General features: G+C 36.1%; 2 protein-coding genes across 2 annotated transcripts; one reads left to right on the top strand and one right to left on the bottom strand.

Moving 5' to 3' along the window:
• Positions 1 to 400: 400 nt before the first annotated feature.
• Positions 401 to 11028, top strand: LOC113685724 (PTB domain-containing engulfment adapter protein 1). The gene is made up of 10 exons (XM_027203260.2): positions 401 to 777; positions 899 to 972; positions 2070 to 2141; positions 3844 to 3954; positions 4069 to 4206; positions 4926 to 5150; positions 5798 to 6221; positions 6961 to 7112; positions 7891 to 7958; positions 8622 to 11028. Exons 1-9 carry the CDS (start codon positions 726 to 728, stop codon positions 7921 to 7923), a joined length of 1281 nt encoding a protein of 426 aa, XP_027059061.2. The 5' UTR covers positions 401 to 725; the 3' UTR covers positions 7924 to 7958; positions 8622 to 11028.
• A 654-nt stretch (positions 11029 to 11682) lies between these two features.
• Positions 11683 to 14723, bottom strand: LOC113685731 (uncharacterized). Its single transcript, XM_027203268.2, has 3 exons — positions 14320 to 14723; positions 13395 to 13477; positions 11683 to 12751 (listed from the first exon to the last, which is right to left on the bottom strand). Exons 1-3 carry the CDS (start codon positions 14628 to 14630, stop codon positions 12573 to 12575), a joined length of 573 nt encoding a protein of 190 aa, XP_027059069.2. The 5' UTR covers positions 14631 to 14723; the 3' UTR covers positions 11683 to 12572.
• Positions 14724 to 15837: the final 1114 nt, after the last annotated feature.

The raw sequence follows: 15837 nt of genomic DNA, 5'->3' as shown, positions 1-15837 counted from the left end.
GTCTTCAGCACACTTTGTTGTTGTCGGAGTTTTGCTTCTATTCTCTGTATCAAATTGCTTCCTTTTTCAATTAAGGGTCTCCGTCTTGAAACCTTTCCTCTTTTGTAAAGCTACTACTACTACTGTTGGTTCAATTTTCATCAGTAATCACAGGAAGAAATAACTCGGTGATGTGATGGGATTTTAACTGACGATGTGTCCCTACACCAAGGAAGAATTTCTGTCCTAAACACTGCGTAAATGTTTTAAAAATTCTCCGCCTCGTTCCAGGGTGCCAACAGCAGGGGCGGAGTTTCAATTGACTTCTCTCAGTATTGACGTTGGTGGTTATAAAATTTCTCAAATCACAGGAAGTCGATCGAGAGGAGTCTATCATGCTTTAGAAAACTTCAGAGGTCGAAAAAAAAAAAACGAGCGTCCTTCATTGTCAGTAGACAGTTTGGGCTCCCGCCAAGACGGAAAACATGCGATAAACAGGAAGAGCTTGGAGAGGTTATCTTACATACTTGAGTGACTAGTACAATCCCCACTCTTCCATTCTGATGTGTAACCGCTGAAATCCGGATGCAGCGTATAAATATTGACAGCGCGGTCGAAGGGAAGATCTCAAATTGCACTTAATCTCGTCATAGGATTAACATAGTGTTATATTCGTTTTCTTTGGTTTTCGCTCTACAGTGGAAGTACTAAGACATCGTCTTACTTCGCGTTGAACAAAGGTGAAGATGACTTCAGTATTGAAGCGAGCTTCCAAGAAGAGCAAGCCTCAAACTCAAGGTAGGCGAAGTTTGATCTGCAGATGTCGCAAACTGGCGCGGTATATTTGGGTTAAATGTTGTATTGCGTCTTTGATTCGCCAGCACTTTCCGCTTAGACTAAGGTTTATTTCGTTGAATAGAAAGTGGAACAGGAAAAACATGGCTTCATCCAGCCGAAACTTTGCAGCAAGGATCTGTAGTTTATTCTGTCAAGGTAGGATGGCCTGTGATTGTTTCTTCAGACTAATATTGAAGGTGTCAAAATCTATTCCCAAGGCCTCTAAATGCGTTTTATCATGGGGTTTTCTGAAACATATTGAAGACAAAATTAACCTATCAAAGGAAATTTATTCAGCAGACATTTCGTACGCAAAAGGTTAGAGAGTAGAATCAATAAAATTCGTCCCGTCTTGCTCTTTAATCAAGTGTTGTGGAATTCGCGATCACAGAAAGTTCAAATGCTGTTTTAGACAACCACGAGGCATTAGCTTGTGTTCATCTCCAGTTCTTTTAACAAACAGATCTTGTTTCCATTCAAAACACAGCCTCCGCAGTTTTAGTGAAAGAAACTGTCTTCATTCAAAGTAACAAAGTCGCCCAATTAGGCCCAAAGGAACAATAAATTTACTGTCCCCGGAAATTGCCTGCTCGAGAACCGTTTTCTCCTGCCTCTGATTAGTTGTTCACAAACTGTCGATGTTTTTGCCTTTTCTGAAGGTTAAACCGAAGGTTAAACTGTTCGTAATTGTTAAAGACGCATTTTTCTCTCAAAAGTTCTTTCGTAAATTATTTTTGAATTAGTGCTGGTTGATTTATTTTAAACATAATATAATCGCACAATGCACTAAAACTTATCCGACAACATACTGAGTCAACTTAATAGGTCTCGGAAAATTGAACCCTGGAGTGAAAATTGAGAATGCCAGTCCACCGGGAACCACTGGCAGGGAATCTTGGTAAAATGGCAAATGATTTCCATTTGGTTTGAGTCATTCATGTACAATTATGTTATAGTTTGAGGGGTTGTAACTTACTCAACAGTGGTATAGTTAATTAACATTCAACTTTATTGTGTTTTTGTTACTTTCAACGCGAGTACTTTGAGAAGAAAGAGCTCTCAGCTCAAAATAGCTCAAGTCTCAAGAAATAGTTTTGAAATTATATTTTGACTCACGATGGGAAATATATTTAATTTTGTTCTTAATTTGACAGCCCTATTCATTTTCACGCGTCAAGTGAAGAAAGTAATTGTGTGCAAGGTCGGCCAGATTGTTTATTAATGATTATGTAATCTCGCATTCTCTCGTTCAGCTTTTGGGGCATACAGATGTACCCCAAGCAAAAGGGACAGACATTGTTAGGGAAGCCATCAAGAAAGTCAAGGTGATTAATTTATGGAGAAAGATAGAATAATCCTATGCGGAAAGCTGTAGCCAAATAGCACAATGGGTAGTCTTAACTGGCAAATATGACTGTATACATGAAATTGTGTTAAATATTCCTACAATTATGGTGAAAATTCAATATCAATATTGTCACAACAACAATATACAGACATCCACAAAGAAAATTGTGAAATCGAAATTTTTTCCCTCTTTCATATTTAAATGATACAATGTACATCAGATCAGATGCCCAATATACTTTGATATTCAGCCAAATTCTTCCAACTGATCTTCAAGGGAACATAATGTGACTGTAAGGGAAAATTATTAATCCAATATTGGGAGTTACATGCAAGGGGTTTTAAAGCTTGATGTATTGTTTGCAAGCAATGAATAGATTTTTTTTTTTGGGAACTGTTATATTAACTTGCACATGTGCCTGGTTTAATTATAGAAAAAGTGCTGTCACTATTATTTCTGCCTAGATGCTAGATCAACTGATGAAAATAAACTTTATATGATAAGATTAAAAATGAACCGATCAAAAAGTATTTCATTTTGATTCGATAAATGACATAATTTCTGCAATTTTTAAGAACAAATAATTTTGAAGTTGTGGATTTTAGGAAACTCAATTTAATATATAACATCCAAAGGACCTAGCTGTTACATTAATACTTGTCCCATGAGACTTGTGTCTTAAAAAAATAATGACATCTGAAATGTTTTTGTAATACAGTCAATGGCTTTGTTTAAGGAGTAACATTTAAATGAATGTATTGGGTGATCATCCTGATAGAGGAAGTCCAGGAAACGACTGTTGTCTATAATATCAACTAATTAAGCGAGTAATCATAACTATGACAAAATTCCAGATTGTAATCTGTTACTACCAACACAATCTGGGTACTGATAGGAAAGTGAATGCATTATGCTTGTAATGGACAGAGAAAACATTACATGTGCATGCTCTGTTGCATATTTTTTGTTGAAACAACTGTTACTTTTTATGAAAATGTACAACTGATGCCTACATTGTTTCTCAAATTCTGTCATAGTTTTGATTAATGGGTAGTAGGAGTTTTTGTTGTTAAATTCTGTTTGTAATTATATTGGTAATGAATGAGTTGAACTCCAGCTTTATGGTGATCTGATTTTGTTAATCACTTGTACAATAACATTGTAAACTTATGTATGGTCCCAAGGGAAACTGTTAGTTTGTTTCCCAAGAGTCCTGATGTTTCCAGAGACAAATTTGAGGGAAACATGAAGACTCTAGGGAAAACAAAACTTACTAGTTTCCAGAGGGACCATACATAAAGTGCTTTGTAATATATTTAGACTTCCCCTTAAAAAATCGTATGGCAAAAACGTGCTGTTGTATTTGGTGCGTGGGCTACAACTGCAAAATTGTATCATGGTCGGGATGCATTTGAATTTGGTCAGGCACATGACCAGGAATCAACCAACCACAGTGCTCATTTTGTTGAGTGACAGTCTAGGTACATAACAAAATGAGTTGTACTCCACGTAGTCCTTTGAGCATCACAAATCTGAGTGGAGTTATAACTAGAGTCAAAGCTGTATGTTTAACAGGTTCTAAACACATGCAATTTGTGTGGTCGTAAGGGTTGCAAGTCTATGGTGACAATGTGAATTTCATCAGTAAGCAATAATGTTGAAATTTTCATTACTTGTAGTTTGCAAATCATATCAAAAAGAGTGAAGCTGGTGTCAAAGGCAGTAAATTGAAAAAGGTTGAGATCAAGATATCCATCAACAATATCAAAGTAGAAGATGTCAAGACAAAGGTAGCCTTGTTTTGCCTGTGTGTCTTTGTATCTGTGTTTGTCTGTACCTCTGTCTTTCACTCACTCTGTTATTATTTATTATATTTCTCAAATCATTCCTTTAAATTTTTACAGGAGGAGCTATACTCATACCCACTTCACCGTATATCCTATTGTGCTGATGACAAACGCGATAAGAAGCTGTTTGCTTTTATTGCCAAAGATTCTGGCCAACAGCATCATAACTGCTATGTTTTTGAGTGCGAAAAAATGGTAAACAAGATCATGGTTCAAATTAAATGTAGTTTCACAATAGTTAGATAGACCATACACTGTGTATATGTATATAAACATAGGGCCAACTGAGAAAAATCCCCAATTTTAAGAGGTAGTGCTTCATCATAGTATTCTGTGTCATTTATTGCAATGTCGAAAATCAGCTTGAACCCTTTCACTCTCGAGATCTCACCAGTAACTCTCCTTACCTGTCTGCCATACAATTCTTACAGTGCTAGTTCAGAGAATTTGGTATTGGATCAACCAATATTCCCTTAATTGATACTTTTCCTCATACTCATTGCTTGTACACTTGATATTGTTTTGATGATTTAAGGAGAAATTTCATTCTCAAAGGGTTTATCTTTTCACTCCCAAAATCTCATTGGTAATTCTCTTTACTTTGTACTGTACAATTCTGATGTTAGTTCTGAGAATTTGGAGTTGAACCAACTAATAATTCCCTCGCTGTTATTTTTCTTTATTCCTATTAATTGTCTGTTTGATATTGTATAGATATGGTAAGGAGAAATTCTGTTTTGGTCACTCTTGGGAGTTAAAGGGTTAAGGCCAAAGAGAACTTAAAAGACAGGAACTGGTGACTTTTGCTACAAATTTTAGTCACCTGAAAATGTTTTCTATTGCTATGGCAAGCAAAATTCTGATTTTCACTCTAATGATGGGCATTTTTTCTTCCTTTCAATTTCAAATTGAAGGCAGAAGAACTAACCTTAACTGTAGGACAAGCTTTTGATCTGGCTTATCGAAGATTCCTGGAAAAGAAGGCTCTTAATGACAATTCAAAGAAAAAACTTAATGAGATGGAAGAAAAAATCAAAACTGCTGAAGAAGAGAAAGAGGCATTGAAACAAAAAATTGCTGAACTAGAAATAGCTGCAAGTCATGGCTCAGGGCCCCCTTCAAGTAATGGAAGTAATGAGGTAAGGTGTTTTATTTTTTTCCCATAATTTAAATGTAATAATAATTGTTGTAATTTGAGTATTACCTTTCTAACTTTCTGCACATTGTCAGTCATTTTAAGAAAGGCTGAAAGTGACCTATAAACCAATACTATACATTCAAGAAAATTAGATTGCTTAATTGATTGGGGGGGGGGGGACTTTTTTAAAATAGTTTGGGAAATAGGCTGGGTATTTATCTCTGGAGAATGTCTCATTTGAGGTTGTATAATATAATTTTAGGAGAAGAGAACAGACAAAGTCAGCTTATAGTAATACTGCCTTTTTTTTTTTTTTTTTTTTTTTTTTTTTTTTTTTTCAGTGAAAGGTTCATTATGTAGTACCCACTGACAATTGTATTTTAAGAGTTAAATTAAAGGAAGGTTCTGATCTAAAAGGGATCTTTTTAAGTGTTTATGTGTTCACTGGTTTTGAGTTTCTCAGTGATAGTTTGAGAGTTCAGGGTAAGGTTTAGGAAATCTGAAGATCTTAGGTTCAATTCCTGATGGGAACTCAAGAGTTTTTTCTTTGTCCCATGCTTTTGACATGACGAACCACAGCCTTCTTCAGTTTAAGAGCTCTGTAAATCCTAAAGATCCCTTTATCAATTGTTATTATTGCTTTCTCAGGGTAACAGGAGCCAGTCTGATCCAGATGAATTTGATCTCTTGGGTAGTTTCAGTTCTTCTTCTGTGATGCCCATTTCACCGCTACAAGACATAGCACCTGTTTTCCCTCAGGATTCAGCCAGTCAAGACATATTCTTTGATCCTTTTGCACAAATACTGCCATCTCAGCCTCAAACAGCTGCTCCTACATCACCTGACCTAGATGAATTGTCACCATCACCTGTGAATCCATCTGTACCCAGACCAGCAACTGGGGGATTACTGCCAGTTGCTCTTCCTCCTCCTCCAACCAAAGAAAGTGTCAAAGCAGCCAATCGAATGAAAACAAACAGTGGTAGCGCAGCTCCAGTCATGTCACCCACGGCTATGTCACCCCCACCACAAGTAGAATCACCACCGGTTTCTCAGTCAGCACCTTCAGATGGTGAGAAGATCTGTTGACCTTTTAGCCCCTGTGATCTGATTTTTAATTCTCTCCTCTAGCTGCTACACATTTTCTTGTCATTTAGTAATGAGAATTTAGTGCTAGATCAAGATAACAATTCTTTCTGATACATTTGAGCATTCTCATTACCTGATGGTTGGGTAGTGTATGGATGTTATAGAGAGAAGTTATATGTCAATCACTTGTGGTAGTTGAAAGGTTAACAACTGGCCCTGGTTGTTGCAAGGGTGTCTGATCAAGTTCATTCTGTATGTGGAAAGTGAATGCAAAAGAGCTGACATTACTGGAAAAAGTGTTTTCTGGAACTTCTGTTTATATACTCTATTGGCCCCCAGCAGTGATGGAGAAATACTTTCTCCCTACAAAATCAATACAGTATCAAGCAGACAAGTGATGAGAAGTTAGAAAAATATCAATTAGTGGATTATCGTTTGATCTAATAATAAACTCCTAGAACTAAATATATAAACAGGAGAGTTACTTGATAGATCTTCAGATTGAATGAGTATTCAATCTAATAGCTAATTTTGAGGACCACAAGCTATCAAAATTGAGATGGAGAGTTCAGTATAGTACTTATACATACAATTCTGAAATCTGTGATTCACCCTGTTCACTCTAGTACAGACAATGTGCTACTTTAATTTTTACAGTTTTGGATACTGTCATAAAAGATTTAGGGCTGTTTTATAGTTTAATTATTTTCTTGTTACCTCAGATCTACTACAACTGAGTAGTGGCCACTCAGCTAATCCATTCTCCAGTGGTCTTAATGGCGCTGATCCATTTGCAGATGATGATCTGTTTGATCCTTTTGCTTCTAAGAACAACTTCTTTGACAGTGGGAAGGAGATCAATCAAAATTTACCGGTTTGTTTTTCAACCTTAACATACATATACTCTGTACCTATAACATAGAAATTCATTACCAATTACACTATCAACATTGCTAATCCTAGCAGTGTGCAGGACACATATCATATGAGCTTTGTAATAGACCTCGCTCTTTGTAGAGTCTCTGTGGCTCAGTGGTAGAGCATTGGAGCATGGAATCTGACAGTCTGAGGTTCGATTCCTCATGGGGACTCAGAATTTTTTTCTTTGTCCCACACTCGTCACAGGATGAAAAACATCTTTCTTAACAGAGAAATGCTTCTTATGAACAAGTTTGAGTCCTGTACAGGCTGCTAAATGGATTAATTATAGTGCACATGCTAACTGAAAGATATGATAAACATTGTTAAATTAATATTTAGCTATATATGGTTTGCACTCAACCTTCAGAGACTTAAATTCAATCAGGCAGTCAACAGACTTGCATTCCAAAGAACAGAGGGTTCAGAATTAACAATATTCAAGAAAAAAGAGTGTGCATCTGTTATTGAGTGAAAACAATTGCATTTTTCATGTAACATGAGTGCAAAGTTGCAACATAAGTACAAATTACAAATAGCACATATGCACTGCCAAAAATTTTGTTCATCTTGATGTTCTGTGATTTGTTTATGTAAATTATGTACAAGTGAGAACATGATTGCTTGTGCAATTTTTGTTGTCTTTGAAAAATTTACTTGTGCTTATTAACACCAAATTGCACTCAAAATCATGTTGTTACCTATATGTACTTTTATGTGTCTTGTCCCCACAGAGTGCATTTCCAAGTGACCTAGTCCTTCATTAGAAGAAGGAGAAAATTGGAAAATAAAACTACACCAGGTAAAATATGTCTTGTAAGAATGTGTCTAATGAAGGGTTGATTTAAGTGATAACCTTCAACAGTAGAGGACATTTTCTATATGTACATGGCCTCTTCTAAACTAAGCGATGCAGTAACATTATCTTCTGTTTGGCCTGCTGAGATGAAAAGCTGTTAAATCCCTGGTTATTTATCACCAACTTGTCATGCGCAGAAGGGGGGCCTACTAATAATTGAACAAGGTGTGTTTTGCCTTTGAAATGTGTGAGCCATCTGAAACTGTGTCATGTGTTGGAATGATCTACCTCTGTTACCATTTACACTTTTTAAGTTTAACCTTTCACTAAAACTTGAGTTTCTTGGTCTGTTCTGTTGCCAATTGATCCTTGATTTCCCCTTAATTTAGAACCTTTGGTCATTGATGGAAGGGTCAAAATTTGGTGTGTATCTTACAATATAGAATTCAAAGACAAAAATTAGTTACTAGAGTTATGCTGTGTTCCCCTTTTCACGAGGTAGCTGGTAAAAACTGTTGCTTTTAGTACCTTTCAACAGGTAAAAGGATTGTTCTACCAATTTGAAAATTTCTTTTACATCTTGTGCTTACAATAAGGGAGAACACTGGGTATGTAAACAACAAAGTAATGAAAACTGTTTCTTTTTTTATTTATTTTTTCTCACAGCAAGGGTCAAAGATGTTCTTAGACACCAAAAGTGGACAACAGAATTCATAGAGTTTTAAGTGAATCCAATACAGTTATTGTTCACAGTGCAATTGTGATTTGTATATTTAAATAAATGCAGCAATATTTCTGGATAATGAAGAAAAAAAGGATTGTTTTACTTTGAAGACTTTTTTTAATGAATGATCATTAAGTTGTTGATACTGCGGAATGATTTAACAATAAATAGAAGGATGCAATTGATAAAGAAGAAGAACGAAAAGAAAAAGAATACATTTTAAAATGTCCTTTTGATATTGTCCACTGATATTCCTCTGAAAATTATGTGTCAGATGCTAGATTTAAAGTTTATTGTTCTTTGGTAATACAGTTTGTTGTCATTGTGCATCAATCAATTGGAAGCTTCAACATTCCCCCCCCCCCCTCCCCTGGTCTGGGAATTTTATATTTTGAAGATGGGTTTGTTCAAATTCTGCCCATCAAGAAAAAATTTTGTTCGAATACCCATACAAATTTTTTTAAGGCAAAATCAGCTACTGTAATGCTTTACAAATTGACCAAGCTCCAAAACCTTTTCTTCTGAGCTGTTTTCTCATGAAAGTGGGCTATTTACCCTAATTAGCCTGCTATATTGAACCACTAACACTTGCATTCCACCAACAAGACCCATCTCTTCTAATTCAAATTTCTTACCCCAGCCAGGCAAGGTTCAAATTCTTTACCCACCCCCCTCCCCCTGGCATGGATGATTGTCAAGTCTGTATGGGAAGGGGGGGAAGGGAGTTGTTGAAACTTCAATTTGATGGATGCATCAGTAAGTCAACCTTGTAACTCCTAAGATGTTACATTTTGTAATCCTCCTATTGAGTTCCATACATACCCTTGTAAATTAGAATGGAGAATTTGGTGTTACATCAAGGCGACACCCTCAAGCTGATAAGCTTGTAAAGAGAAATTATGTGTCAAATACTTCAAAGGATTTAAGCATGAGATTTTATGGCAACAGTAAATGGCAAATATGAACTCCCAGCAGACATCTCTTGTTCCAGTTGATCCAAATATATATTTTATGCACTAAAAGGGTTGAAAATCAGTGATAGGTAGTTAAATTTTTTGTCACATCACATGGATGCATAACTTTTTTACTTTCAAGGAAACTGCATAGGATGAGCAAAAAAAGATTCAAGACAAAGAACTTGGCTTTAGTGAATTCATTTCCTGTACCTTGGTGTTATTGCAAAATATAACTATTGATATGAAACACATCTTCAAATGACCAAAGAAGTTTACTATAAACTGAAGACTGATTTGTTACCCTGAAATTATGACCATGTTGAATTTCTAAAGGATAACAGATTAGCCTCATAGTAATCCCTATATTTTTCAACTGTTTACAATGATATAAGTTAATTATTAATAAGACATAATAATTATTAACTCATTATTAATGCTATGGCTTTTGTCAAAGACTTTATTAATCTCCCTTTTTTTTTAATGAAAAGATTGCCTGGAAGAAAGGATTGATTGATCAGGAAGAGGTCATGATTTAATGTTATTCCTTGAGGGAAATTAATAGTAAAATTTCCCATGGGATATATTGTAAAGAATTTGGATTGTGATGTACTTTTAAAGAATTTGGATTGTGATGTACTTTTAAAGAGCATGATTTACAACAACAAATCAAAGAACAGATCATTATTCATTGCAGAAAAGAAATTGAGTGATTTTTTTTTCCTACTTATTGCAGAAATTGAGATTGTCAGATTGTTAAGCAGGCTATGGTTTTTAGGGTTTTGCCTAAAGGCACAGTAGCCTTTTATTCCATTGGCCACCTCTTAAAGAAAACGTCATTGAAACTCCTAAGTTAAGAGGAACCAGTCATAGTTCAGGAAAGTGTGTCGACAACTGACCCCTTTAAAAAGAAAATAGACTTCTATCAACAACTTTCTCTTGTGTAAGAGAGTTGTTTTAGTGATTACTTTCATAAGGTCACAGCTTGTGTCTACAAAATCACAAAGGAGTTGTTTTGTCTAATCACCTAACAGTGAGCCATTAAGTTTCTGTAATTAAGTGCTCTGAAAATGTTTTTTACCAACATATATTACTGGTTGAGTGGATGAGGCAACAAACTGAAAACAAAGTATTTATTTGATACAATGGATGTTGGTGTTGAATTTAGTATAGTTAATACATTTAAGCTCTTGAGTTAATGTTGTGAATACTAGTAACACTGAAATTAGGCAATAGCAATAAACTAGTGAATTAGCTCCATAAAAGCAGTAAGATAAAAAGAGTAAATTTTTACATGTATTTTACCATGAAGTGACCTTTAAAAGTACAACAAGAGACTTAGGTGTATAGTGGTGTCTTGGTTATATTTTTAATAAATAATTGAAACATGAGAAAATAATTCTGAAATAGTGTGCAAACTTCCTAATGAAACTGTTGTACTCTGTAAGCAGGCAAATGAAATTGTTGTTTGTCAACTACCAGTGAGCTTTTGTTTGGGTTTCATGTTACAGCCCTTTTTCTGGTCTTTCTGGACACAGTCACCTGTTACTCCATCAGCAGCTTTATTGAAACCTCTGAACAATCATTATGGTGAATTTTGAAAAGCTGATGTTTCAGCTCTCCCATTTGGATGCACAGAAAAACTCTTAATTCAGTGTCAAAAGTAATCTGAGATTACATTTGATTTGCTTTTCTTTACTTTGCTCTGTGATTGGTCCAGAAAACTCGCATGAAGCTCTTCACCAATCAGATGGAGAACTGAAACCAATCTCCACTTGATCGCCTGAATTTTCCAACTAAAGGCAGTTTGGTTGTTTTTACTCTAAGATCTCATTGGCTCTTAAAGGCACTTTCCTGTCTTCTAATTGGCTGTTGCAATTGCTTTAAGTTCTAGTTTTTCAACACTTAATCAAAGAGCACTGCACTCTTTAAATAAAGCAGCCAATAAACTCTCCCCATTTAACACAACATCTACACTGCAAAACTTTGGATAAAATAATCCTGTTCCCTAAGCTTGATTTAGTATTAGTGACAGCTTCAACCTAATTAATTAAAGGAAAATTTGTGTATGTTTACACTTTAATTTTATTCAAACGAAACATTTTCACATTGTTATCCAACCAGAAATTGTTGGGAATTATGTATATATTACTTACAAAAAAAATACCCCATAACATGAAAACTTCTTGGGAGTTTTTCCTTTACCGATTGGCAACATTTTGAGTTTTATTGAAAACAAGCTAAAAGGCTTTCCCTTCCCCTCCCCACCCACACACAATAATGACCTTCATTCTACTGTTTGGATGAAAGCAACTCAGGGTTCATTACATATAGTTAACATTCTTAGGATATTTATGTATTATTTAAAAGTTGAGTTTTCTTTCAAAGTTTGACATTTCTTTTTTAATATTTGAGATGCCAGAGTTAATAATTTGTCATTTCTCACATTTTTATAAAAAAATCTCCCATAAGCCTTAAACCCTTTTATACCATAAAGTCACCAACATTAAATTTTTCCTTACAGAGTCAGCCATGAATCAAACAAAGGATACAAGAATATAGGAAATGATCTCTTGCTGAAAAAGCTCTTGATCATCACACAGATTCTCCCTGTAGGTTCCATAGGAAATTTTTAGATAATAGTATGGGACATATCCATATTAATGTTGGAGTGTAATTAATGGATTAAAACTGTTTCCTTTATCTGCATTTTCTGACTCAAGTCTAGAAAAATTTAATGTTGGCTATCTGTCCCAACTTTCCAATAGCTTCAACCAATTTCACATTGATCTGACTTTTGGCCAGTATGATTTCTTTGTTAAAATCATACATTTCTCCTCTGATTAAAATATTTCCACAAATTTTAAACTGATCTGTGGTTTCTATGAAATGTGGTTTGTTGCACTGTTTTTCCAGATACCATCTGAGAAAAACAAAAGTTTATTGTTCTAGACCATGTTCCTGGGGTTCTGTTTGCTCTTCATTTGCTGCAGCTCTTGTTTCAGGTGGAATGGCATTTTTATCAGTGTCTGTAGACTCCTTATTGTCCATGTCTCTGAATCTTTTTAAATCAGAAATGACATTCTCTAGTGTTCCAACTCTTTTTCTCTGTAACCGTTCTGCAAGGTTATGAGAAATGTACAAGGTGAGAATAGGTGTACAATGTAAGAAACAGTGGCTCAATGGTGGGTCAAAAGGTCACTGGTCAAGACCTGGCTAGTTCTTCATGTTGTGTTCTTGGGCAAAACACTAAAACACTCCTAGGGGTGTAGCCAAGATTTTCAAAGGGGGTCACACTGCATCAAACAGAAAGTACTCACCAGATTGACATGTCAACCTTCATGCCTTGTTTTACTTAAAGTGACAAAAAAGAGCTAACAGAGGGAGATTCACAGGCACCTCAAGACACCCCCCCCTACCCCCCCAGCTACCCCCTTAACTCTTACAAGGCCTAACCTGCTTTCCCACCCTCCACCCAAAAAAGAGACCTGAAAAAAAACAAGAAGAGAAGCTTAAAGTATTCTATACAAAAGGGTATACATTAGCATTGTTACTTGTTCTGTCACAAGCCTGAGACAGAATATCTCATTTCAATGCTCTGTTGTTGAATTCCTGATAACTTTTTAGGAGGCTAAGCACCTTTTTATTACTTTTATTCGGCTCTTCACACAAATATGGTATTTCTAAACAGGTCAGATATACCTTTGACTATTGTGTAAACTAAACAATAAACAAACCATACACAAAAAAAAATTGTCATACCAGTCTTAGGAATTTTTCTTGTTATAAGAGATGTTTCATCTATGGACTCTTCAGTGTAATCAAATGCTGAGGGTTCATGTGCTCTGCAAAAAACATTATGTGAATGAAACAATGATGCATGAGAAGAAGATCATTGATAGCAAATCACAGTTACGCAGTATTATCCATGATCAAATCATAACTATAGAGCAGTGATCCATAGATGTCTGGTAGACTCTCTTCTGTGGAAACTGAAGAAAAACAGGATGCTGGTTTGTTTCTCTTTGGCTGCTCAGAGATGACCAGTGCTTGGCTTATCACCTCCAAGCTAGCCTATCAAAATGCCTGAAAGGCACTATTTGCCTGAGTGATATAAACTAATTACCAGTCATTGGATGGGTTGTGCACAATGTATATAAATAAATAATAACCTCTATTTGGTGAAAAAATATGCATGGATGTTTGTCCACAGACAAATTATAATCCTTCAAATATTCCACAACGCCCGAGAAAAAAATGTTTTCAAAGAGCTCACTCTTTGCTGCATGGGATGTTCTCTCTTGAGCAATCTCTGGTACAACTTCATGCACATTACAGCCATACAACACTCTCTCATCATGAATAAAATTTTAAACTGAGACTTAATGAAGTGGACATGAGTTTTGAAAATTGGGGAATATCACTCTATGGGTTATATCCTCGGATATCTCCCAGTTTCAGCCGGATAATATTCAGTCACGTGATCCATTTAGACCAACTGCGCGCGACCAAAAGCAATTGATGGATCATAACATAATTTGACAAGTCTCTCAGTTACTACGCGCTTTTTCCATTGATTTCTTCTATCGTAGATCTGTATACATTACGAAGTATACGGTTATATGGAAATATTGTCAAAATATTCTCAAAGGCTTAATATTCATAAATGTTTCAGCCATAAACTCACTTATCTTTATCTGTTGCGGGAACAGCCGAAGTCTCATCATTTTCAGTAGTTTTAATATCAGCAGTTGCCTCATCGAGTTCCTCAGCTTCTTCGTTTTCTTGCTCTCTAGCCTCGCTGACCACGTTGTTTACACCACTTCTGTATTCTTTAACTTTCAATTCTAAATACCCGTTCTTCTCGATCTCGCTGTAAAGTCGCAAAACATTGAGTGGAATTTCCCGTTCCTTTCCACTCTGGCTTTGTACAGCTTCAGCACTGTCCTCTTCGCCGTCACTACTTGGTACGTTCCAATCGCTCTCTTTGTCAGACATTGTTATTTCACGCAAGTTTATCACATTTTATTCCAAAGGAAAGCCCGCCATTTTGAACAAAGCGTAAGCTTTATATATGACAACACAGAAAGTATTCTAAGTCGTTCGTCATCCTTGACGGGAACGGTCAACAGATCTCTCGCGTGAGGAGCCTCCACGCGCGTTTCCATGAACGCATGCATTACGACTCCAACGATTCCTGAGAGGCCTATTCAAGCACTTAGTTCTTAAAGGACGCTGAGAAGACAATTTAGGCAATGAGTAACCACAAGAATGCAGAAAATAGTAGTCCGCGAGTAGCGCTGCAAACGCGCGTTTCTCCGTCCCTTGAATATTCGAGATGAGTCGCGGAGAGGTTTGCGGTGGGGGAGTTCTGGCTTAAATAATCATCGGTTTCAGACTCCTGGCATAATCTCTCTCCGGTTCGCTTTGCTTAGAGCTTAATATTTTCCCTCGGGCGAATAAACGCTTGTGCCAAAGCGTTAATAGGAAGGGTCTGCCCGCACGCTACGAAAATAACCACGTTGTTCTTCTGCTACAGAGATACCTTAATACGGGATGGCCGAATGTCAGTCGCTTCTTCCTTTTTTTTTGGTCTGTGGCCCAGCTTTAATGAATACAGAGTTTAGTGAAAATTTCTTTGGTTGTAAAACTTGTGATATTAAAGACCGAGATGAATAAGTGAACTTGAAATGCAAGTGGACGGACACTTTGCAATGGGGGTCCTACTTTCACCCTTTACACTCTAACATCAGTAAAGATATTCTCCATGCTGTTCTCCTTACATTCCCTAAGGTGCTGATAAGGAGAATTTCCGTAAAAATCAACAGCTTCTTTAGTTGCTGATCATTTCCTTTTTTCTCGTGACCTCAATGTTTGATTCAGAGGTGATATTGTAAGGAGAAATTAGATGCTAGTCACTCTTAGGGGTTTAAGGATTAAGAGGTTATTCTACAGAGGAGGGGAGATTAAAAAAACGCACTAAATTAACTCCTCTCCCTTCCCCCCGTATCATGTACGTTTTTCATCGTATCATAAAACTGAGAGACAAAAAGGCTGAGGCGAAGACTTTCCATGGGGGTTAGAAATCTACAATTCTGTTCCTGTTGGGAATGTCAGCTGTTTGTTTTTGAAGTTGCTCTTCACTATCAGGGAGAAAATTTCGACAACTCAAATAATAGTTTGTAAGATTCAATGGAACTCAAGG

This window comes from Pocillopora damicornis, chromosome 9, assembly GCF_964200805.1.
Source record: "Pocillopora damicornis chromosome 9, jaPocDami1.2, whole genome shotgun sequence".
Lineage (NCBI taxonomy): Eukaryota > Metazoa > Cnidaria > Anthozoa > Scleractinia > Pocilloporidae > Pocillopora > Pocillopora damicornis.
The sequence above is the reverse complement of the archived record's forward strand: the minus strand, read 5'-3'. Positions and strand labels throughout refer to the sequence as shown.